The sequence below is a fragment of the Centrocercus urophasianus genome, unplaced genomic scaffold (genome assembly GCF_019232065.1).
Source record: "Centrocercus urophasianus isolate 14NV4802_14NV808 unplaced genomic scaffold, USGS_Curo_1.0 seq_12, whole genome shotgun sequence".
Classification (NCBI taxonomy): domain Eukaryota; kingdom Metazoa; phylum Chordata; class Aves; order Galliformes; family Phasianidae; genus Centrocercus; species Centrocercus urophasianus.
Window position 1 is genome coordinate 52,152,123 of NW_024884364.1, and position 25,378 is coordinate 52,177,500.

Sequence of the window (25,378 nt, forward strand, 5' to 3'; positions counted from 1 at the left end):
TTTAGCAAGTATTTTTTATGGCTTGCAACAGCTGAAAAAGATTTCAAGAGTCTAGTTACCAAAAGCAAGTTTGAACTTCCCCTTCACTCTGTTCTTAATAGACATCAATTTATTTCTGTTTCTTCTACACTTGGCACTGATATGTTTCTTCATGCAGATAAGCTGTACATTTAATTTCTTTTATTTACATAGATCAGATGTTTACATATAAACTTCTCTTCCACCCTTGAAAACACTTAGAAGTTTTAGCACTCTTCTGTTAAAAGCACAAGTGGGGCAAAAAGAAGTTTACAAATTAATTCCATCATGACAAAATACTAAAATCTGTGTAAAGCTTTGTTGCAGGCTACGAAGTAAGTACAATAAATTCTTAAATGAATTATCATTGGCATACATTCATATTTGAATGCATAGAAGTACATGTTTAATATCCAAATTCATAACGACTTCTAAAATATTCCACGAAATACCATCTTTCTGTAGAACTCTGTCAGGTGGCTGAGGCACATTAGTAAGACAAATATTGTAAAATTGCACAAAAACTAGAACCACTTAAAATGAAAGCAACAGAACTGTTGGGCTATTCCTTCCAGCCTGAACTGCTTATTATTCCAGACTTAGTCCTTTAACTGTTATGAAATGCAGAGTTTCCTATGCTTCCATGGATCTTTGAAAACTCCTGGTAGCTTCCAAAAGCCACAGCAAATCCCACAAGTGCTTTCAGCTCAGAATGCAATCATTGCCTTTCATCGCAATTGCAATCCTTCACAAATCCAAAAGCATTCTTCACACGTATGTTTAGTGGATGCTTGTGGAGTGAGGCAGGGTTGCTCTGGTCAGTCTTGTTAGTCTGTATTTGTTAACTGCAGTACAGTTTTCATCTTGTAAGGGCGTATTATGATCCTTCTGAATTCAAAGTAACACATTACTTTCTCTCCCGTTTTTGGTTCTGTGAGCCTGGTGACATTAATCCCCACTCTGCAGCGCTTCATTAACAATTCAGATTATCAGTCTTACAAAATACAGTCATGGTTCTGGTTTGTAAATCGGACTTTCCCACATCTGACCAGCTTAGTAGCTGCTATGCAAGAATAGCCTGAGAGGATCAAGGGTCTGTGTGCACTAGTTTGGTTGTTCAGAATCTGTACCAGACAGATATAATGAAAAATATACAAAAACATCTCTGAATTTTTTATCTTTTGGTGGCTGACCAAGGCAGCTACACAGATTGTATCAGCAGCACCCACATCAAGATCCATTATCACAAACACAGTGAGCTATTTCATTTGCTTTACTTCCAGGTGCCTGCATCATATCCCAAGTTATTTGGTTGGTACATTCACTCCATAGAGGATATTTAAAAAAAAAAAAAAAAAAGTCTGAACTGCCTAAAAGCAATGGCATAACAAAACATAAACTTCTTATTTTGTTTTAAGAGGTAAGAAAATGTTAAACATACTGAATGCACTTGAGGCACACCCATTTGTCATAGGAGTAAAGGCAAGAACATCTCCTGTCATTAAGGCCATGTATTGGTGTGCAACACTGCTTCATAGGACTAACCATATAGAAGTACTCAGGTTTAAGTCACACTCTCAAAAACGTTTCAAACACCATGGACTGTTTTCTCACACAATTTCAGTCTCTACTGTTTACATTGTAGTTTTTTGTTTCTTTCTTTTTTTTTTTTTCTTCTTTTTTTTTCCCCCAGGCAAAATGCAGGCTCTCTATCCAGTTTCAATGGTCACCATCATTTCTCTTAGTTCTCCAGAAGTGTGCGCTGAACTAAAAAGTAAGAAACAACTTAAGATTAGTACACTAAGTTAACATATGTTCTAATATATATATTGTTAAGTAGCAGCATATTTGGACAACAGTTATTTTCAGTAGACATTTGAAACAGTGGGAAAAACTTGGGTAAGCAGAGGCTTGATGCCATGAAGCCAGTACCCTGCCTAACAAGGGATACTGCATTCCAGATTTTTACTCAAGTAACCACATCCTAGTAGATCCATATAGGTCTCTACACTAGTGTTTGTATAACCCAACATGCAGTTACAGATTGCAGTTCTGCCAATGCAGAAATGAGACGGAGTGCAGCTGCACATCTGATGGAAATAATCTTAGCCTCAGTTGCCTACATTCTTAGGAAGTCCAAGTCTAAAAACTAGGGAAGAAGGGCCCCACAATCAGGATTGAAATCTTGACCTAGCGCTAAGTTAGTTGTACCATTAGTTACAAACAAGAGATTTTCTTCACAATGTTAGATGACGATAAAGTGTATTTAAATAGGATCCCCACAAAAAACCTGCATTTCCATCTAGAATCTCCTCTTACCAGGTGGCTCAGATTGCGCTCCTCTATGGCTGTCCATATTCACATTCTCTTCATCTGCTGAGAAATAAATAGATGCTTAGCACTGAACTTTCCCAAATTTGAAAATACCAGTGCCTGTTTGGACTGATGTATTATTACCTGCCTTCACCAATGCTACATTGTACTAGAAAGATCAGATAGACTAGAAAGACAGAAACAAAGCTTCTGTCCCATCTATCACCTAAAGTGCTCTCCAAGTTCTCTGATCCAAGTTCCAAACCATTCAGGTGAAAAGGAACAGACCACCACAGAACAAAGATCATGTGGGGAAAAATGCCCTAGTAGATGTCAAAAACCAAATACAGAGGTAAGCATTTTGTGAAGACACATACGCAAGATTTATGAAGTCAGAAATGATTGTGTATTTTCCAGCAAGAAGATGGTCTTAATCCCCAGCCTTCTCTGTTTTCTTTAAATATTTTTTTCTTGTAGTCTCTTCTGCTCACTCTTTAGCACGAGGTAATTTCAAGAAAACAGAAACTTGAGCTGTTTGCTTCTGAAATTCTAAGTTTTGGGCACAGCTTTCTGGAGGATCCCTGCCTTGAATAGAAGAGGTTACTCCTAGTCGATATGAATCCATTGAGTTGTTAAAACTACTTGATGCCTAAAGTAAAAATTCTATCTGCCATATAAAATACAAAAAAGCAACGCTATAAGAGGTGAAAACAAAGTAATTTAGAATTCTTACCGCTTTGTTTGAAACAGAGTTTCTTCTTCTGGTAAGCAATGAAACTAGATACTGCTCCAATCGCAGTAGCAGCCACAGCACTTACAATCCCAGCTATTGCTCCCTGAGAAGCTGAAAAAAAAAGGTTTTGTAGACATTATTATAGTATTGAAAGCGATGTCAAACTTGTATTATCTAAGCTTATGAACACTTGTAAAACACAATAAACATGAAATTATAACATGAAACTGCATTAAGCAACTTTTTATATCTTTGTGAGTAATTAAATCTTTTAATTTTATAGCCATTAATTTCTCAGTAGTGTCTATGATTAAAACGCTCAAGTATGTGTGATTTAAGTTCTGCTACTTTAAAAAAGCTCCCCTTTCATGACCAAACATAAGTTATACAAATACAGTCTCTGCACCAGCATCTCTGAGATTTGAATCATTTCCAAAATCAAAAATTTCACTTTGAATCATTTCCAAAAGAGATCTCAAAGATTTATAAAAGAAGAGCTTGAAGGTAAGAGTTCTAGATTCTACATTTTGAAGCTAAACCCTCTGTCACCAATAAGCATTCTAGTGGAATATTAGCAACGAAAGAAAAGGCACAAAACAAGTTTCAGGCATGCAGACACCATGTACAGAAACTCTTGCACTTACCCTCACCATCTCCACCTTTGTTTGAAATTGAGTCCCTTTCTCCTAAAAGAATGAACGGAAGGTTTAGTTTTTATACGTCCTAAGAATAGTGGTATTACAAATTTTTTTGGCAGTTAGTCAAGGAAAATGACAAGCCACTTGCTGATGAAGGAATTCTTATACATCTATATAGCATAGATAATTACATCCATGTAATATTAAGCTTTCTGGTATTCCAAATTTCTTTTTTCAAAGCACAAGTCACTGTAATGTTAACTCCAGGCTTTGGCACTCAGTGCTTCTACAAAAATGAGCACAGCACATCTGTGAAGGCCAATTTAATTAACTTGCCCTCCACCATAGGAGAATACTCAGTGGAGAGGAACATCACATAATTCTAGGTTAGCCTTAAAATATATTACCATTCCTCAAATCTCAGCCTCATTTACTAAATAGCTTTGCTACTCTCTTAGCAAAAAAGATTAAAGTTCCATAAACACTCCCCTGATCAGTCATTATTAAAGTTATAAAACTTGGGCACTCTGAAACAGAAATGCTGATAAAAACACTGCACGTGTCCCAACAGATGCTATTTATACCTGTCAATTTTTAAGTTACCGTTCCAAAGGAATCTTGGAAGGTGAAAACTTCCCCAAAAATACCCTCAGTACCCACTAAGATGGGTCAGAAACCTGGTACATGTCAAACCCACATCAAGTTATTCAAACTAACACTGACCAGGAAGTAATGAGATGGCAGTAATGCACACAGGGCTGACTACCACACACTAATGATGACCGATACTGCGACTTGCTCCCCATGACCATCTCCATACTCAGATGCACCATTACAATTAGGCTCAGAAAATTATTTACAGCAATATTTGTAAGCTATAAAATGGTTACATATCATTCAGTGTAGATATACCCTGCATTATTTGGAAGTCTAAGGATCAATTCATTCTGTGGAACAGGTGAAATCTGAGAATACATCTCAAAGACCATCTTGTGGCCCAATCTTGGGCTTCTTCACCACAAGAACTAAAATAAATTGAGAGTATTTCACAGAATATCTTAAAAACAAACAAACAAACAAAAAAAACCAATCAAATACCTGGATGCCTTTAAAAACCATATTCATGATGAATTCTGAAACAAATGCCACATTCACATCTCAGTTTTAAAATCTATCGAACTAAGCATAACAGTAAAATCCCCCGACAGTTGTTTTCACCTCTTAATTATCTGGGTATTTTTTGCCAAATGCTGAACACATTGGCTTTGAACTAAAAGATATTCTGTCATGTTTTCAGATACCAGAACCAAAGTTTTTAAAAATTAGACCATGTTAACCAGCTTGCAAATAAGCTTTTATCAAAAGTTCAGGTAGCCTTGGGATCAATAGGAAGCAGAAACTACTAACTTACCATTGCCACCACTGCTGCCACCACCTCCACCTCCTTCTCTTGGTAAATCACCATCAAATAGATCTGAATCATCAAAGCTGTCTATAAAAAGTTAAATATTATTATGTGTTCCAAGTGAAGTGTCTTTTCACTGAAAGGCACATAATGACATGCAAATATTCTGTAGTTCATTCAATTAGAATCTGTGGGGGTTCTAGGCTCAGGGTCATGGTTACAACATGTTCACATTCCAAAAGCCCTTCCAACCTCAGTTTAGCATCAGCTGAGCACTATACATTATATATATATATATATACATATAGATATAGACATTGAACAAATGAGAGAGGCCACAGTCCAAGATCAGGTGTTACTCCAAGCATTACTTGCTAAACAAGCAAGAACCTCTGTAGGCTACTTAACTGGAATGATCCAAGCCTCACTATTCTTTTAAAGCAGAAAAAGGACAGAAAATGAACATTTATGTTCAAAGTTGCAGCTGTGAGTGCTTTTTCAGAGTTGACTTTCTATGTCATAACTGATCCTTTGAAACTGTACAATGAGCTAGAGGGAAGAAAAAAAAAAAAGCAAAAAAACCCAGAGTTCACCATGCCAGTCCTGTGGCTACTGTATTAGCTTGATAATGGGAAGAACCAATCCTTTTCCACTTCCAACAGACCCCACCTGATAGAGCCTGAAATTCTACAAGTTCTACTCCTTCCCTCTGCTTCCAAATGAATCTTTACTTTATGAAAAGCAAAGTTGTTTGAAAGAGCAAAGCTAAAGCCATCAGATCAGAGGAGGTTTTATTCGGGTAGCAAAAGAACTGTACTGAGGCACACGTGACCTGCATTCAAACATACATTGTCTACAAGGCAGGAGAAGGAGCATGAACCAGGGTACACATTGCAAGTAAGAACTCTTCATCATCACATGCCTCAATTAAGGCAGCAGGATAGCTGCATCCACCTTAATCTGTTTTATTCGGAGCTGGGCAAAGACAGAGAAGATCTCTAAAGCACTATAGGAAGAGTGTGTATTGCCTATCTTTGTAACACACACACACAAAAAAAACCTGTATTGCTTTAGTTAGGGCTTTAACAAAATCCTAAAAAAATAAAAATACATATTTTAAAAACAACTTTTTGAGCATACCTTTAATTTAGATACTTTAAGAATATAGATCAAATGTAGTTCCTCCTTGCTTTTTTACGTCTAGCACGGATTCAGTTTGTAAAGACAGAGTCAATCCAATATATATGTGCACTAGTACATGCATCTAACAAAAACATTGTCTCGAACACTCACACTCTGTCCCCTTCTTTAAAGTTGGAAGGAAAGTGACTCAACAAGTTTGTTATGGAATTCCAAGACTGCTACAAAGCTTATTTGCAAGGCAATTTTCCCTCAGTTCTCAGTGTCATCCAAACCAAAATCTGACATGCTGTGCATCTAATTAGAAAGGAATAATTATTAGAAGTTTAACTGGGACAGTAAAGACACATTATAATTTGAGTGCTTGTGCTAGAAACCTTACCAGATTCTCTAGGCTTTACAGGTGTAGCTGGCCTGGGGTTATCTGCACAAAAAAAGATATACAGAGGAAAAAAACGAAGAGAGGTTAAAAGATCAAAAGCAGTCTATAATACAGTAACTCTGAAATGGACTAGGAAAGAATAAAGTGACCAAACTTACTACCCTGAAGAGACCAAGAGCAGAGCACATAGTAACCTTGAAAGACCACTCAACTTATAACTTATAACTCAACATATATTATTATATATAATATCAATCATCCCCATATTATGGTGTTTTTTTTTTGTTGTTTTTTTTTGTTTTTAACATTAGCCAGCACTGTTGTTTTGTGTTAAAAACTGTACTTTGAGTTAATGCAATTGATAGTGTTTGTTACATTTGTCTGTATGTCAGACCTTTTTATACCTGAACATACACAGCAAAGTTTACTGAGTCTTATGCAGCATTTCAATTTTTAAATCTGATTTCGAAACACCAAATTTCAGGGTTTTTTCCTACTAGATACAAATTATTTTGCTGTTTTCTCTTTTAAAAGTACCAGATCAATCTCTTCCTAGCTCTAGGACAAGTCAGATCAGGTGTCCTTAGGCTCTGTGCATACTCAATATAAAGAGGCTGGCCCATTGAGAGCACAGTTCTAAGACCCCAACTTAGGCTTCCAATCCTCCTCTCTCTTCATTTACCTTAACCATCTGATCCACTCACCCAATTGTTTCTCAACTAGCCACCTCCATTTTCAAAATATCAACGTTTGGAAACAGACTGCTTTAACAGACAGAAAACTTCAGTGCCAAATCAATCAGAGCAGCAAAAAGTCTTCTAGAGGTGTGCATGTGGTGTTAGCTCAGCTGGCTGTACCGCAACAGGGCTAATGACAGTGCCCAAAGAGCTACCAGGCATTATCTGCCTAACTAGATGTTTCTTCTACCAGGTGTATGAAAGAAAACTGACTCAACAGGTTTGTTACAGAATTTCAAGAATGTTTCAAAGCTTATTTGCAAGGCAATTTTTCCTCACTTCTCCAAAGTGTTTATCCAAACCAACAGCTCACATGAATCGCAGCCAATTAAAAATGAATAATTATTAGAAGTTTAAATGGGACAGTAAAAACACATAATGATTCAAGAATCTGTGCTAGAAGCCTTACCAGAGTCTTTAGGCTTTGCAGGTAGATCTGGCTTGGAACCTATGGACAAAGAGTGTTTGAATGGATTACTTCAGATTTAAATGCTACTTCCTGTAAGTAATTATTTATGGACTTAGTGCCACCTAGTGAACACACAGCAATGAAACAAGTAGCACTTGGCTAAGAAATGTGAGGCCTGTTACTTTAAACTCAGTGCCCCTGTTACATTTAGATAATATAGGATGGATAAACATTGCACCAAATACCTCTGAGCAGTATCCAGAAAATCATGATACTTACTAGGCCCAAAAGCATCTTCTAAGTTAAAGTCATCTATGAAGAAAGAAGAGACATTTTAAGTGTGGTGTGAAAACTGAATTAATTTTAAACTATTTTTACACAAAATGCACCTAGCAATGTTCTCACCAAGAATATAATGGCATGTCCATTCAACAGAAGTCCACAGAAGTGCATCACAGAGCTACAAGGCATTATCTGCCAAACAACATGCTGCTTTTGGAGATCATGGGACATCCCATGAGCCAGCTCAATGTAAGCACGCTCAAGACGAGCGAGCTCAGAACACGCAGACTGAAAACCAACAGAAGGAATTCTCACAGGACCTCGAAGATTGTGAAATCATGAAGCAACTTTGTAAAGGCAAGAAGCAAAAGACTCCCAAATGCAGAAATTCTTTTGCCATTGGGGAATTACTTTGTTTTTTATAGAAATATCACAGCTCCATGGGCCACTAAACTGAAAAATGCAAGGTCTCAAACTGGTACGTACAACTACACTTGACAGTAAAAGGCATTACAGGGAAATCAGAACTCACCAAAATCTGATGATGCTGGCTTCACTGTAGCTCCTGTCAAGGGAAAGAGGAACAAACAAACAAAGAAGTTGAAATACAATTTCCTACACTGTTCTAAGATACACAAAAGACGAATTTAAGCCCATTATCTATACAGCAGAAAGGACAAGATGAATTCTACACAGCAAGAAGTTTTCCTCTCAAGATCAGCCCCAAGGACTGCTATTTACCCACTCACCCACAGCACACTACCTCAATACATTCACGATACAAAGTGGCTTCCCAGCACACATAAAGTAGTGTGATCTGGGCAGGAGTTTCTGATCTCTGCTGTCTAGTGACAGTAATAGAACCTGAAGGAATGGCTAGGAGCTTTATCAGGGAAGGGTCAAGCTGTTTATCAGGAGAAGGTTCATCAGCAGGCATAGAAGTGGCTCCCCAGGGAAGTGATCACTGTACTGAGCTGCTGCAGTTCAATTAGTATTTGGACAATGCTCTCAGCCATCTGGTCCGATATTTCAGTGATCACACGTGGAGCCAGGAGTTGGACTCAGTGATCCTTGGGGGTCAGTTACAACTTGGGATATTCTATGGACTTGTGCAAGACCACTGCCAATGCATCCATATCTCTAAGTTGAAAGATATGAAGTCTAGACTTGGATAAATAATTGGTGGGATGGTCATAACCAGGGGGTTGTTGTTAATGGCTGTATGTCAAGGCGGAGCTGGTTAAAGTTGTGTCATCCCACAAGTGCCTGTCTTTGGACCAGTAGTCTTCAATATTTTTATCAATGAAATAGATGATGGATCAAGTACACTCAGTAAGTTAGCAGGTGACACTAATCTGAGTGGCTCAGTTAACACCATAGAAGGGAAGGACACCATTCAGAGAGACCTGCACAGGCTCAAAAAGTTGGCCTACAAGAACAGAATGAGGTTCAACAAGGCCAAGTGCAAGGTGTTACGTACAGACCAGGAGAACAACTCACTAACAGCAGCACTGTGGAGAAGGAATTGAGGATCCTAAGGGAAGCTGGACATGAACCAGAAGTGTACATTTAATTCTGGTCATAGCTAATTTAATTCAGAAGATATAAACATAAAGCACTGGTGTGCTTGGCTTTTCTTCTAAGAACACAGCTACAGAAAAGGAAACATAAGTGGCTACTGCAAAATCTGCAGAAGGGAATGAAACCAAAAAATATCATACCATAAAACTGAACGTTTCTTCTGCTTATGGGACAGACCAAGTTAAGACAAACCATGAGTCTAGTACCAGGACTGAGGGATGGTCATGTATTTGGTGACATCATTCATTCCAAATGACATCAAAACTGAAACTTCTTTTCTTTCTCAAATAATTGCACTTTTAATACCATTTGCTTTCCACAGAAGAAGTATGACTAAGATACATTTCTGTGCTTGTTTGTTTGCTTTTAAAAAGGAAAAAAGGAATGACAACTGGAATAAAGATTTCAAAGGCAAACTAGAGTTCCTTTCATTCAATTTGAACAACTGAACTACTTCAAGAAGTATAATCAGTGATTGCTTTACTCTAACAATCAAACAGAGTACCACCCTGCTCACAATTAAGCAGGGAGGTAGCCCTGCCTGGGAATTTACTTGCTCCTTCATAGAAACTGACAGAGGTAACTCATGGCTTTGTTGTGGTACAAGAGCAAAGTGAATTTAGAAACCCCTAGATAAGGTTGTTAGGTAAAGATAATGGACAGGAGACAAAAAGTTTTTTTAGCTGGATTTCATCACTCCAGATGGAGACCATAAGCTCTTTCTGATTCACAGATTGCAATATATTTACAAGTCACTATCTTAGATGTACATCATCTTGCAGTACAATCTCAAAAACCTCAGTAAAATGAGCAGACCCAAACTGCTAGACCAAAATCTCAGTCACCTCTGGAGACTGTCACCCCTTCATTTAAACTCCAGCAAGAAATCTCCACATTAACAAACACAAATGGACAAAACACATAGGAGAAAAAAAATTTTGAGAAGCAATTACATTGTTCTTATTCAAATTTGAGTTCTGGCTTGTTTTTCTCTGGAAGTATCTATATTTTTCCAGTTCCAGTCCTTCAAGGAGGAATGCCTGAACAAACACACACATTCATCTTTATACTTTCATGCTGTGGAAGTTTCAGCTGGAGCGGAAAAGAAACTGTTTGTCTCACTGTGACCACCTTAAAACTCAGTCTGAGGACTGCAAATGGTCTTAGTCACAGCAGTTTCTCTCTAGAAGAAGAAACCATATAAAACAGTGTGCACACAATGACATCACTATTTTAAGAGACTGTTTTTTGCACATGATGTTCACAAAGAAATAATTTAGAGTGATACTGCTAACTGCCAATCTGACATAAGACATGTTTTGAGACAGCAATTAAGAAACTTGAGGGTTAATAAAGAAGAACTCATTCAACACTGGCTGGAATCATTCAGTATTCTGTAACCACGGTTCTACTTCCCAAGCATCCAGCAAAATGTCAGGCTCTTCAAAAACATAATTTATCTCAATAATGATAGCAAAATCATCATCATCTTACTTACCAAACTCATTACAATAATCTGTATACCAAAGTGCTTGTGGTCTCATTTCCCCATTGCTTGTGACAGACCTTCACATCTCTTAAATCACTTGCTTCTAAGACTATACTGCTCAGCTTTTAGTATAGGTAGGAACAACTAAAGTAACAGTTCAAATACTCAGCTTGAAAAGGGAGAATTTCCGTACCAGGAAGAAGCCATGAGATAACGCAGATAAAGATACAGCACTAGATTAAAGGTAGTTGCAGGATCCAAGAGCAAACAAAATCAGCATGAATGCGCTGTGCTCCTTAAAGGTTTAAGCAGCACCCAGAGCAACTGAGCTTATGAGCATTTTCTTAGCCTAAAAAAAGATTATTGCAAATAAAGCTGATTAGCTCCATACAGCAGGTATTTCTAACTCCTGGGGCCATGAGCAGATTCCAGAACATCTCAGAAGAATTCACACCATTTTCCTTCCATATCCACGATACAAATTCTCATCAGTCAGTCCCTTCATCAGGCCACCCCCAGTAACTGGTAGAGTTTGTGTCAGATGGAGTATAAACAGCACTTAAAATGAAAACTGAAATACTTTACCTTTACACGAGACAAAGTACTCAAAGCAACACAAGCTTTTGGAAAGCTGATGAGCCAGAAGTATTCAAGACAGCCAAGCAGCTACATAAACAGGGATCATTCACAAAAACTCATTAGTGCTCCCAGATATTTACTGTTAGAGTATTATTTACATTTATGCAGTACTGCAGAAGCCAGCAGCTCTGAGTCAAAGAAGTTCCTCCATGAGTCACGTGCATGGCAACACACCAAGAAAAGCAAGCTGCTATGAATCATGGCAAATTTTCTTACTTGAGCAACAGACAGATGGAATGTTGTTTTTCTAAAAACACTGGTGTTCTCCTTCCCCAGTCCTGGAAGGCAGAAGCTCCCCCCCTCTCCCAGGGCCCTGTTCACACCCCAGTGCAGAGCCTGTACACTATGGCTGGCACAGACTTGGGTGGCAGCAAGGAGCTTGTCCCTGTCCCACCTCTGAGTGCTGCCTGCTGCTCCTTCCGTGGCCTGGATTCAGCTCTACCCTTCTGCCTAGCCACTCCTCTTCATGGAATCTGCAGAAATGTTCATATTAGTGAGGCCTCTAATTTCTCATGTGGTTTGACAGTATGTCTGATGAGGGGAAGGCTGGTAGCCGCAAGTGCATAAACGCGGGAAACCAATCTAAACACATCCTCCCCAGCTTCCACTGGGTAGCTGCTTTTACTCTCCTATGTCTCACATTCTCCTCAGGGGACTTAAAAGAAGTAAAAATATTCAACCCCTAATTGTAAGAGAAGCTGAAGAAAGTACAGGAAGACCAACACAGGGAACCTTGTTTATGAAACAGTTCAAATAAGAGCAAAGTCATTACCACTCTTAGAATTGCTTCTTAAGCTCGTTTCCAATTCAGGTTTTGCCCCACTGGCGTTAGTTACCAACCATAATTCACATTCTGACACTTACTTTCCAACATGCCATAAATGAGCAAAGCCGAGATAAGCAACTGGATCACAAAACTAACAAACAAAAACCTGCGAGAAAAAATGACATTATTCTCCAAATATAACTACAAGAACTGCCTTCCAGGATTTGAGATGGAGAGCCTGAAACATGAAGACCACTTGCTGTGGGCAGAGGAATGAACATACGCCCGCACCATTGCTCTCAGCCAGGGCAGAGGTTCTCAGCAACGTCCCTCTGTAACAGCAACACAACTGGGACGTTTACTCCCATTGCCAGGCAGCAGTTTATAATTAGTTCTGCATGAAGCCTAGTGGAATTAAATCCCACGTGGTTGGCTTTCAAACCCAGTTCCTCCTATAAGGATCCCCCTATTAACACTGCTTTTCATGTTTAGTTTCTACCAGATGCACAGAGCGACAGAAAACAAAACAGCTTTGCATAAAGTTGTGTTCTGAACAATAAAGCCCCCTCCTATCTAAAATAAATACAGTCCAAACACAGATAACAACTGTAAAATAGACAAAAAAAGGAAAGACAATTTTCTGCATTTAGGGAGTGTCTTCTTTCTGCACATCTGGAGTTTTCAACAACTGCCTGGAATGAAGTCAGCTAGGGCTCTGCTGCAAACAGATGTGTAAGACTAATAAATATCATGTTTAATTTTTGAAAAGCCATCCAAAAGCTGTTTCCCTGAGAAAGTTACCTTATTTGCACCAACCTGGAAAATACGATATCTAAAAAGTTGGACAGTAACACAGTGTAATTTTTTTTCCTGATCTGGCTGCTGGGAAATAGATTCTTAGACTAATCTGTGTATTAATCTGTGCTGTATTAAATTTTTGAGTAATTTCTTCCCCCCTTAAAGGACAGTTTAATACTTTAGGTTAAGACAAAGTGAAAGCCTACAAAACCACATTTAGATTTAACAGTATTTGCTTAAACAACTGTAATCATCTGAGTTACTTTAACAGAACGTGATAAAACAAGCCTTTCACTGGGGAAGAAAACTCTTCGTCTCAAAGCACAGTTTGGGGAATTTTCTCTATGTAAAAGCTTCTTGTGCACTGGACTACTTTTGTTGCCCCTTTGAGCAGTAGGAAGCAATGAAAATACAATGGTGCTCTGAACATCAGCTGTAAGCAGAGTTTCCCAGGAAGGATTTGATGTAGAAATAAATGTACAGAATGAATAGCTGTAAATCAGCAGAAATTATGCAGAAGAACTGGGCACACCACAAAGCTAGAGAATTAACACAATGACAACAGTGCTGCCAAATGCTGAGCAGCTTATCCAGAAAAGGAGTGAAAGAGAACTGCACAACGGTTACACGATGTCTGAGGACGCCTGTGAGTCCATTCCGTTGAGCAGTAAAGATAAAAGCAAATATTCAGCATCTTAGCGACTATCCCCAGAGGCACCCTCCAGGCTCAGCCATCTTGTGGCTCTGTGATGTGGGTCAGCTGTAGTTACTTGACTGAATTGTTCTACAAACCTCCGACAAGAAAAATAAACCACTCAGTTGCCTTGCAATTCTTTTTACCGATGAGAATTGAAATGTATTGTTCCATTGCACAAAGTTAGTAAGCAGAGACCTAAACAACACTAATAAGGACTGGCAGAAGAACGTTTGGGCATGACAAAAACAAAGCACTTTTCATATAGAAATTACAAGGTAAGATTAGGGATACTAGGACAGAGAAAAACCTTACTGCAGAAAGCCTTATTTTCTTGAATCAAAAAGGGTGGGAAAACATTGAAAAAGTGTGGTGCTTTAATAAGGTGAATTCAGAATGCAACTAACAAAAATATATTAGAGATGCTCATTTTACTTTTGTTCATTTCTTACCTGTGGTTCCAGGACAGCCTGATGACACTTCAAGATGGCAAACATCACGTACTGTGCTTATTGCTATTTCATCTAATACTTGACCTCAAACAGGCACATAAAAAGAATACTAGAAGCAGTGAGTGCTTTTATAAAAATCAAATACTAAGTTTCCTCCCATGTAAATTCAGAGACTAAGGCAAAATGTGACCGGCAGACAGAAGCTGCAGGCATCTGATCAAATACTGCAGAGCCTTATATTATTTACAACCTACATGTTGGTACTTGTACCTGCAAGTGATAGGCATAGCGAGAATTTCTTCTAATAACTGCTCTTCAGTTCTTGGTACTCTCTCTCATAACAGTCTAGACCACAGAAGCATTGCTAATAGCAAGAAGCTTGATCTTGTACCCAAGTTTAGAACTTTTGTAGCCATTCAGCAGCTTGCACTTTGTGCATCTGCAGTATGTACCAAAGATAAGCTGTAACAAAATCTAATTTCTGAAGAGATAAGTTAGTACAAGTTTAGAGCAGGATGAGCCAAACATCGTGGTTCTGTGAGCTATATTATAATGCCTCAAGCTAAAAAAAATCAGAGTTAATAGGCAATGCCAGTCCTACAAATTTGCTTCCTCCCAAAGCAGCAAGCTGATCCTTATCCCTAGAGCCACCGCAGCCTTGCTTCAAGACAGCATCTTGAGAATCCAGCCCTGTCCCACCAGCCCTGAGATGGGCAGGGAGCACCTCACTGCCCCTCCTCCTAGGTCGTAGATGATGCCACAGTCACCATCACAGGGAGGCTCGGGGATGTGTCTATGGTGCTTCTGCTCTCCATCACTGCCTCTTTTGAAACCCACACCACAGTGGGACTGGCAGCTCAGAAGCAGTCTTGGAAAGCCCTACACTCAAATCTCACCAAAACCAAGCAAAACAGTCATGGGGCAGCCACTTCTGCTTTGGCCACTTTTGGAATTCTGTCTTGGCTTAGAAAAAGACTACTATGGATGCTGCTAAGCCAAAGAAACCAAAATTCTCATAGTACATTTTGCTCACATTCTACAGCTTCAAAGTTTATGTTGCTCAACTGACAGGTCTTCAAGCTTTCACCAAGCCTTGCAGCTCCTACTCACATAGCCTACATTTCCATAACCAGCGGCATTCCTACACAAGGCTCACATTTATTCTCCAAAGGTCAAAGTCAGCATGCCAGCACCTCATCCTCTTCTGAAGCCAAGGGATCATCTTACTTCTTGAGGATTTCTGCACCTAAAGCTTCAACAGCTTTTGTCAGGAACCTCACCATAGTGGACTCAAGTCTCTGAAGCCTTCTCCTCTAAAGTGTGCACTTCAGAACAGAGAGCATATCGCAAGCAGCCAGAACTGTACTTAGAAAGCTGCAGAGCAGTACACATATTGATGGAAATAAGCAGTCACTGGAGCAGACGGTGGGGCTGGGGAGGACACACACACCAGGCTGACACTCGTGTTTGTGAATGTGAAAACCTCACAGAGATAACTGAGTTACAACTATCACCAAAAAATAAGCGAACTGCAACGGAAAAGCCACAGTGGAAGTAAACCAAACGGTCAGTCTCAAATTTCAGAAAACTACTTTCTCCAGGAAAGTTGCTAACTCTTCCGAATTGTGTAATTTTATAAAATTAATGGTTCTCTGGAATCAGCTAGTCCATCAAGTAAATTAGTGCTATTTAATTACTAGAGGTTTATTTATACTTTTACTCGGATCAGCATTCAGATTTCTCTTTTCACTGAACTCTTTACGTGGTACTCCTTCCAGTTACGTGCAGAGGATGGGAGAAGCTCTTTCAGGGCACTGTGCAGTCTCTTGAATATGTTTTAGAACAGAGAAAAGAGAAGAATTAAGGAGCCAAGATTTATGGATTGACTGCCAATTAACTAAAAGTTCCATAAGCTCAACAGCTAAAGAGTGAAAAATAATCTTTACTGTGATCAAGGAAAAATAATTTAAATCATAACTTATGGTGAACAAGCCTTCAGAACAGAACTTGGCCTTCCATTCAGAAATTCTTCCTTTAACATAAAATTTGAGATATACACTGACAATGTACACAGAACTAAGACAAGAATACTCTTCTATTTGCAGCAGTTCATTAAAACTATGGCTCTGTAAAGCAGGGAAACAGTTTTAGGTCAATTGGCATTTGTAAGCTGACAACTCATTTCACAGCCTGATTCTCTTTTACCTTTCTCACAAGAACTCATACAATTTCAATACAGTTTATACAGTAGCAGCAAAAAAAGACTCTGTAATCTAGTCAGAAACATTAACTGAACAGAGAACTAGTTTGCTTTCACAGACTCTTTTCCATTAGACATGTGTAACTATGACCAAAGAGATTTTTCAAGAACTCCACGTCTTAAAAATAGCTCCCACAGCTTTTGCTGAAGGGCTGAGGAGAGAGACACTGCATTTTACAATCTAGTTTTCCTGTGGGGAAGGTAGTGGCAGAGGAAACCAGACCTGGTGCAATTATTTGCAACAACTCAATTCACATTTTAATCCACTTCTATGAGACTGAATCCTCTCTGGCACCAAACGAGCAATTTAAAACAAAACCAACATAGTTATGCTGAAAGTGTTTCAGGAGCAGCAGGGACACTTTCCTTCCTGTAAATATTTACTTGCAATGAGTTGAGAAAAAGCTGCAATAAATGACAATTAAGTAAGACAGGCCTTCATGATTTGCACTTCTTTGCACAGTACCATCATTGGTATGGAAACATGCAGAACTAACTTCAGCCACAAGACATGTGACATGATATCAACCTGCTTCCCTGAATGAAGAGGAACGCTGGAGGCTTGCTTTTCTTTTCAAATAACAGTCTCTTGTACACGAAATTGCTCCTTAAGAAAGTATTGCTGAAAGGCAGCCATGCACCCAGGTCAATGTGACTAGGTTTCGTTGCCAAGCAGGTAGATAAACTAAACAGACTAGTTTGATCATGTGCCACACTTCTTGCTTGCTAGTTGCCACTGAGCTGAATGCTTTCACAATGAGGTTTTCTTTCAGTTTCCTGTCAAAAAAAAGATTTTTACTTCCAATCCTTCACTACTATTACTTGAGAAATGAGATAAACCTTTCCTCCTGTACCAAGGCTACATTCCTGGGACACAGTAGGTCTGACATGTTCATGTACACAGTAAAATATGTGAAATGCATTCAGAATAAATCTTGAGCATTTCTAATTCAAGTGCATCTGCTGAAAGCACATCTATTTTGCTATATATATAGACAAAAACATTTATCAAGAATTTTCCATACCCCACCCAAGAAACACTTTCACCATCTCCACTCATGCTTCTATTTCCCCCTCTAACAATAGAGCTACCACTTGCAGGGAGCCATTATGCATGCCAGACTTTAATCTGCCCTATACACTTGCTCTTTTGTAGAATACCATATGAAAACAGTGGGAGCAGATGGAAGAATTGTCCTTAGGGCAGTAAGAACCATATGCTGAAGGGAGCAGTGGGCACAGGGCTGCCAGCAGAGGAAGCAACAAAGATGAAATGGCAACACCGGAGGAAAAGGAGAACAAAAAATGGGCAGGGAGGACAGATTAGAGTCAGAGAGGTTTGGGTGCAGTAAAGTTGTCAGCTAACTATAGCCACAAGTTTCACAACCACAGTTCTTGCCTGAAGTTTTTGGGGAAAAAAAAAGGTCCATGACTTCACTCGGTTTGCAAAGACCTAGTCTTTTCAAAAGGCCAAGCTGCTGTGAAAAGAGGAGCAGGAAGCAGTGCTGTAAACCAGACGTAGAAGTCAACGGGTAGAAAGAGTTCTGACCTGAAGAAGTTACTGCTATGTATCAGACTTCTTTGCAACATTTTGGAGAGGCAGAGGTGGGGAATGATTGCTGAAATGATTGCTGAATTCAGGATTCAAATCCACGACGCTTGGCCTCCAAGATGCTTTAAGAAACACAGAGGCAGGAAGAGATTTCTGGCACAAAAGGAGAATGCAAACAGGCACGTACAGCTGGAGGCAAGTGAGGAAACAAGACTAAAAGATAGAGAAAAAGATAACTCTATCACAAAGCTTTCATAGGCTTCCCTGAACCCTTACCCTGAAACTTCTTGCTCCTCCAGTGCTGTCTGCTTTGTCCAATAGTTGCATCAGGTGTCATAAAAATGATCTTTCTGTGCACATTCACTTCACTTAATTTGCTCTCATGGAAGTATCAGTTGAACAGATTTTTCACTTATTCTTTCCTTTAAAATACTGGATTTATTCATAGACAAAAGATGCAAGCAATACTTTCTTTGGTTAAGCAAATATATATATATATAAAATATATATATATATAAAAATAATAAAAGAATAATAAACAATTTAAAATGTCATTTTTTATAAAACATTCATAACAAACAATAGGTCCAATGTGAATACTACAGGACTCAAGCTAATAGGAAAGTAGAGCTGACTTACTATCTGCAGCTAATTAACAGTTGCCTCAGTCAATAGCTTTCCTTTATGAACACAATTAAAGACAGTTTCTTAAAGTTAATAACTTGTGAACCCTTCACAGATGACTGAAATCTGTACAAAAAAAAAAAAAAAAAAAAAAAAAAAAATCACCAGCATGAACAGGATTTGTTATGTAGCCAATGATGTTTTGTGATGAAACCTGACTTAAATTTAATTTTTTTTTGTTTGTTTGTTTAAATGCACTTCAATTGCTATCTTTCTCTAGAATGTCTTAGTTCTTGGTGGCATAAGTCCTGCCTGTAACTTTTCTAGATATGGAACAATTCCTTTAAAATGTTATCAAGAAATCAGATGTAGGAACTATACTAAGCATGTGGGCTATTACAAAAATTTGTGTTATAACTTTTTGGAATTCTCCAAAGAAAACAGTCTAGAGTCCTGCTCTTCTGGGCTCTCCAGTCACATCAAAGGCAGAGAACAAGCAAGTTTGAAAGAAGTTTGTGTATAGTCTCAGTGCAATAGTTTTTTTTTCAGCACAGGGAAAATGTGCTTTCTTGCAGCAAGCAGGGAAATCTTTTCCAGACCACAGTTTACATTGCAAGCGTATCAACAAAGACTTTTTTTTTTTTTTTTTTTTTTTTTTAAATGGAAAAGCAAACTAGAATTTGCTCTTATCACACCAAGAAGCCTTCTAAATGGTAGCTTTTGGAGTATTAGTCCAAAGTGCAAAAAAAAAGTGACTTGGGGAGGAAACACAGAGACCTCCCAAAGCCATGGTAAGATACATAAGTTAAAACACTTTTTCTCCCTATGGGAAATAACAGCAAGGCTTGAGTAGCAGGGGGCTACAGGGTGCCCTGTATGGCAGTAAGCCACGACCTGCCCTGTGCTGGTTACAGTACATTGATACAAGTGTCACAGCAAGTCCCAGAAGAGCACCTATGGCCCAGCTTGAGCATATTTAAGAAAGAACAGCAGGGATTTGGAAAGATGCAGGGGGAAAGACTGCCAGAGGAAAAATGGTGCTGGGAACGCACTCTTGGATGGAGCGACTTGATGGCACACTAGTGTGTCCCTGAGGGTCCCCAACCCAAATGACCAACACTGGTCACACACCCCTGAGGGATTTTTCTCTTTCTTAGTATACAAATTTATGATAAGATGCTTGCAGTAACTAGCAGGAAGATAAACCCTGAAGTTCCCAGAGTTGAGACTGGCTTATCACAGGAACTGTTGGAGAACACTGACAGCATCTAGACCTGGCACAGCGCAGGATGAGGATAACAGTGAGGACTCCAAAGCTCCAAACAGAGCCTGAGTTCCCAGATTGGGAAATGGTGGTGGTGTTTAAAATAGAAGTGCAATGCCCACTCCATATGGTGAAGATTTAAACGAGGTTTTAACCAGTGGGAAATGCAGAATCACGGGGGACCCATGGCATGAAAACGTCTGCCAGCCAGAAGGAGAATGCTAAGAAGCGGGCCAGCACTGCGCAGGAACCAGGAACATCAGGAAGGAGATGCAGTGGCCATGGTACCCCTCATTTGTGGCTCCAGGGCTGGCTGTTTGCTCCCAGCAGGGCTGGGAGATTGAGCAACAAACCACAGCAGCAGCAGAATGGAAAGCAATATAATAGCCATACAGAGAAACAGCTACTTCAACACATGGTGTGGATGTGTGCATCTACATTTCAAACATCAGCAGGTACTGTGTTCCCACCGCAGCAAAGCTAGCAATGAGTTGCTTGAGGTTTTTCCACTCAGAAAGTAAAATGTAGGCAGTATGCTAGAAAAAATAAACACACATACTTGCTGGTACCACGGAATGTAGCCTAGGCTGGAATCAGATACCAGCAGTCATTTGAAAAAACACAGTGGTCCAAAAAGGAGAGAAAGATTGTGGAGTAGAGTGGGTTTCTCATATTCCCTGTAATCCCCTGGCATCCAGTGAGGCAAATGATAGAATGGCTTGTTTAAAACTGTGCTCCAAGGAAAGAAAACTGCAAAGCTAGGAAGCTGCAGAGCTAGATAAGATAAGGGCAGGATATTATCATAGCAGCCCTGCATAAAAATCACATGTACCAAGTTCATCCATCCACATGACAAAATACTGGCCAGAGTTTGTGACAAACATCTGTTTAGGTTGTGATGATGTTAAAAGTAGAATTCAGAACAAGATGAACGTGCCAACAGTTCTTCAATGCTTGTTTCTCAAAAATGTTCTGGGCACAACCTAGGCAGGGTTTCAGTAGCAGAAGGCTGCAGGGTGCCCTTTGTGGGAGAAGGCCCTGAACTGCTCCTAGATGTAAGGAGCAGCTCCACGAGGCATACAGAGAGACTGCTGAAAGGATGGCAACTGGAGATGTGCTGCGGGCAGCAAGAGCACCACGTAGAGGGGGTATGTCCCTGAAGACCTGCAGCCATGGGCCCCTCTCACCAGAGCAGGGACAGCCTGAGGGACTGTGGGCAACCCACAATAAGGCAGAGGAGCAGAGGCAAACCAGAAAGAAGCTGTGGAAAGAAATCATTAGACATATGGCCTTTCTGCTCTGCCTGTCACCTCATCGAAAGAACAGGGATGGACTGAGTACAGACATCAAAAAACAGGAAATTAGAGTAGGAAGGCAGGGAGGAGAGGTGTTATGCTTAAAGCTGAACCTTAGAAAGAGAAACTGCTGAAGTCTTTGATTGATTCTTTTTCTCAACACTCAAAGCCACGATTCAGTTCATGTTAAGTGACAGCAAGTCAAGACTGCTCTGGTTATGACATTCTCTCAAAGCACTTATTCTATACTCAAAAGTGTAGGCTCCTGTGCCAGAACTTGGAAAAGCAGTTTGACTAAAAGAAAGAGGCCTGCCCCTGTCAAGCTGATATTAACTGATGAAGATTACTATTATTACAGTATTTCACTAACACAGCTGTCGCTTGATGAAATACAACTTCACAGCAGTGAGAGGTTCAAGACAGGGTTCTGCTTTAGCTCTTTCTTTTTCAAGTGCAGTGGACTTCATTACACACACACACCAGAGTAACATCAGAAGATATTGAAATTGGTCTTGGCTGGATGGCAGCAGGCTGAGTCACATTTAACTCCGGCCAAGTTAAATCACTGTAACTGCAGAAAGACTAAGGATTGTTGCAGTGATGTCATTTTGCTGTAGCAGTGCAGTGGCCATTTTATATAAATAATAAACATTAAAAGCTCTTAGCCATCTCAGATTAGAGGAAACAAACACAGAACAGTATTTTCTGCACTTTCCATGTTCATGCTGTGTATGCATGCTAACACCCCTACTAATAATGCTTAACTGAAAGTTTATTTATTCCTTTACTTAGATGTAAAAGGCGCACAGCTGTACAGCCCACAAAGCAGATATCAGTCTTCAGCAGTTCCTACGCCATGCCCCTGCTTCAGGTGAAAGCTCTATCCACAAGATTACTCACTTAACGCTGTCATCAAACTAACCGTGTTTCCCAATGCTGACTTGCCTCAACAAGAATCTAGAGGACACAATTCCTTCCCTGCACTCATAGCCCTATAATTACAGCAGCCTTAGGAAGAAGGGATCTCTCTGTAACACACCTGAGGCTACTGATTTTGTAACAGAGATATGAAGGCACCCAGCATTTTCCTCACCACCCAGTGTTCACTACCACAACCACTTATGGCAGCAATGGTATTTCAGTCAATAAGCTCTACTCAATTCTTGTGAGTAATCATACTTCAAGCTTATAACCTTTGAGTCTTGAGTCCTCACTGAGCAAACATCTTTTGGTCCCTCAGCAGTACAGAAGGAAAACTGACATCTTCTGCCTGTTTGCAAGATCTAGCAATTTTCTACTGTTCATCGTGCAAGGACTTCATTCTCCTGAGCTCTCTCCATAAATTGTACTGAAAACCTGTTACCTAATACTTCTCATCAGTGCAGTTTGAGAAGCAGATACCTAAAATTAGATGCCAGGCTCATCCGGTGGTTTTGCAGAGTCAACCTCATAACTCACAACCAGCCAAAGCAGGAAGTCTCTTTCCTGATCTGCTCCCCTCCTCCCATCTCGTTTCCACTCTTTAACTCTCAGCCCTGCCACTCCTTTGTGCTGGCTCCAACTCCTCTCAAACCCCGTGCAGAACAGGCTCAAAGCATGGGATTAGCCCTTTGCTGACTCATCAGGCTGAATCATCTCAGTATTGTTCAGATGGGCACTAGATCAAATGCAGATGGAGAGAAATGGGAGGATCCCACTTCTCAGCAGAGGCAAACTGTTAAATTGGCCATATATAATCACAGAATCGTTTCAGTTGGAAAGGAACTCTAAAGGCCATCTAGTCCAAACCCCCAGCAATGAATAGGGACACCTACAGGTACATCAGGTTGCTCTGAGACCTATACAGTCTGACCTTGAAAGTTTCCAGGGATGGGACATCCACACTTCTCTGGGCAATCAGTTCTGATGTCTCACTAGCCTTACTGCAAAAAATTCCTTCCTTATATCCAACCTAAATTTCCCCTCCTTTAGTTTGAAACCACTTCCGTTTGTCTTGTCACAGTAGACCCTGCTAAAGTCTCTCCTTCTTTTCTTATAGCTCTCCATTAGATATTGAAAGGCAGCTATCAGGTCACCTCAGAGCCTTTTCTTCTGCAGGCTGAAGAGCCCCCAGCTCTCTCAGCCTGCCCTTGTAAGAAGATATAAAGTGATGACATAAAAACTTCTATTCGACCTTCCTCTGCATTCAGCCTGAATGATAGTTAAATTCCAGCTCTGCTGGATTTGCAGAGCTCATGCTTGGAGAAAAAAAGAAAAAAAGAAAAAAAAAAGCTGTGAAGTTAAAACTGCAAGCTCATGTACACAAGCTGAGAGTTCACCACTGTTCAATAACACACACAAATACTCATGATAGACTGAATATTGTTTTAACCCCGATGCCTTTCATGTGCCTAAAATGCATGACTCAATATAAGTTCTCACTCCCAAGGCCATAGGCTTGTGTGCCTGGGTTCTGGAAGCCAACAGTCCAAGGGAAACTCGTGTCCAAAGCTGCACAAGAGCTGAACTGCTTATAGTGTAAGTTCCTTAACTTGTTATGGCAGTTCTGTGAATTCAGACTATAAACAGCCTACCAACAGTGAAATTCAGATTTTCAAAATGGCACAATCCAGGCTTCACCTTTATTTTGATCTAAGATTGCACCATCAGTGATCTGAAATTCTTCTGAGCGGCTCCACCCTCCCCAAACTAACATTCTCCAGGATTCTTAGGCATTCATAGGCGTTTTGTTTCAAGAAAGAGCTCCCAAATTCATTATTACCTAATTATTTGGTTTATATTATCAGCATAGACCAATACTCCGATAAGCTAACCCGAGTTTTAGAAGCAGTCCGTTAAAAATGTAATATCAGTTTCTTCAGCACTCCAAACCGAATCCCCAAAGGTGTTTTTTGCACTACATTTCTAGGCAGCGCATTCAGAAATGCTGTTTCTGAGTGACTCCAAATACTTCTGCACCTTAAGGGCATCGTACAAAAAGATCTTGTAGTCCAAGGCTGTGAGGACTGTTTGCAGAAGAGCAGATTTTCCAAGTAAGTAGTAAGACGGAGTCAGTTAATATACAATTGTACTATTTTTCCACAGTCCAGATTTGCTAATCCAGCAGTTCAGACTGCAGTGTGGCCGTAACAGCAGAACTCAATTCAAACAGGCTTAAAGCCAAATCGCTTCTCGCATCCTGCCGTGCCTACAGCTCTCAGCTAAGGCTGGGGGACGGCATCCTTCCTTCCATCCCACATCCTACCGCAAAGAGATGCAGAGACGTAGGTCTCCAAACAGTTCACAAAGAACTTGGAAAAAAACAAACAAACAAAAAAAAAAACAAAACCAAAAAAACCCCAAAACACTAAAGCATAACATCGAATAAGCTCGTTAACGTGGCCTAAGGAAGATTTCTGATGAGTAAGCCCCCGTTGCCCGAAATCCCCGTAACCCCGCTCGCTTTCCTAAAATGGAAGAGCGCCGCAGCGGGCGGTCGGGCACCGCCCGGCCCGACAGGCAGAGCCCCGTGGTGAGGCAGCGGGCTCCCCGCGCAGCGCTCACGGCAGGACTGCGAGCAGGAGAGCCATGCGGAAAGTTCAGGGGCACTTTTCCACTTAGTCGAAACTATAAAAACAAAGAAAAGGAGGCGCCCGCTCTCCCTCCGTCCCGCCGCCTCCCGCTCCGCCGCCCCCCACGCCGCGGCCGCCGGGGAAGCCCCTCGCCCCGGGACGCACGGCGGGAGGCGGCCCCTCGCCGAGCCCGGCAGGGCTGGGGGGGACCCCGGGCGGCCGCTCCCGTCGCCCCTCCTCACCTCTGACGGGGGCCAAGAGGGCGAGGAGCGCCGCCAGAAGAAGCCCGCTGCGCGGCATGGCTGTTGCCCGCTAAACTCCGCTTTCCCCCCCTCTACGGGAATGCCGACAACCAC

At 40.4% G+C, this 25,378-nt stretch overlaps 1 protein-coding gene across 2 annotated transcripts; it reads right to left on the bottom strand.

Moving 5' to 3' along the window:
* Window positions 1-25,378, bottom strand: CD99 (CD99 molecule (Xg blood group)). 2 transcript variants are annotated; one of them, XM_042810908.1, is made up of 10 exons: window positions 25,265-25,378; window positions 8,590-8,622; window positions 8,055-8,087; window positions 7,776-7,814; window positions 6,630-6,671; window positions 5,114-5,194; window positions 3,709-3,750; window positions 3,065-3,175; window positions 2,338-2,391; window positions 1-1,785 (listed from the first exon to the last, which is right to left on the bottom strand). In XM_042810908.1, exons 1-10 carry the CDS (start codon window positions 25,320-25,322, stop codon window positions 1,760-1,762), a joined length of 519 nt encoding a protein of 172 aa, XP_042666842.1. In that variant the 5' UTR covers window positions 25,323-25,378; the 3' UTR covers window positions 1-1,759. The 2 variants fall into 2 exon arrangements, with proteins under 2 accessions (XP_042666842.1, XP_042666841.1); XM_042810907.1 differs by having other exon boundaries at window positions 2,338-2,394; window positions 25,265-25,377.

Excerpts from the sequence above, each read along its gene's own strand:
- CD99 (XM_042810907.1), bottom strand. The coding sequence starts at position 25,322 with ATGCCGCGCAGCGGGCTTCTTCTGGCGGCGCTCCTCGCCCTCTTGGCC. Across the intron at positions 7,815-8,054 it reads AGAAGATGCTTTTGGGCCTA|GTTCCAAGCCAGATCTACCT; the intron begins GTAAGTATCATG and ends CTTTGTCCATAG. Across the intron at positions 6,672-7,775 it reads TGCAAAGCCTAAAGACTCTG|ATAACCCCAGGCCAGCTACA; the intron begins GTAAGGCTTCTA and ends TTTTTTGTGCAG.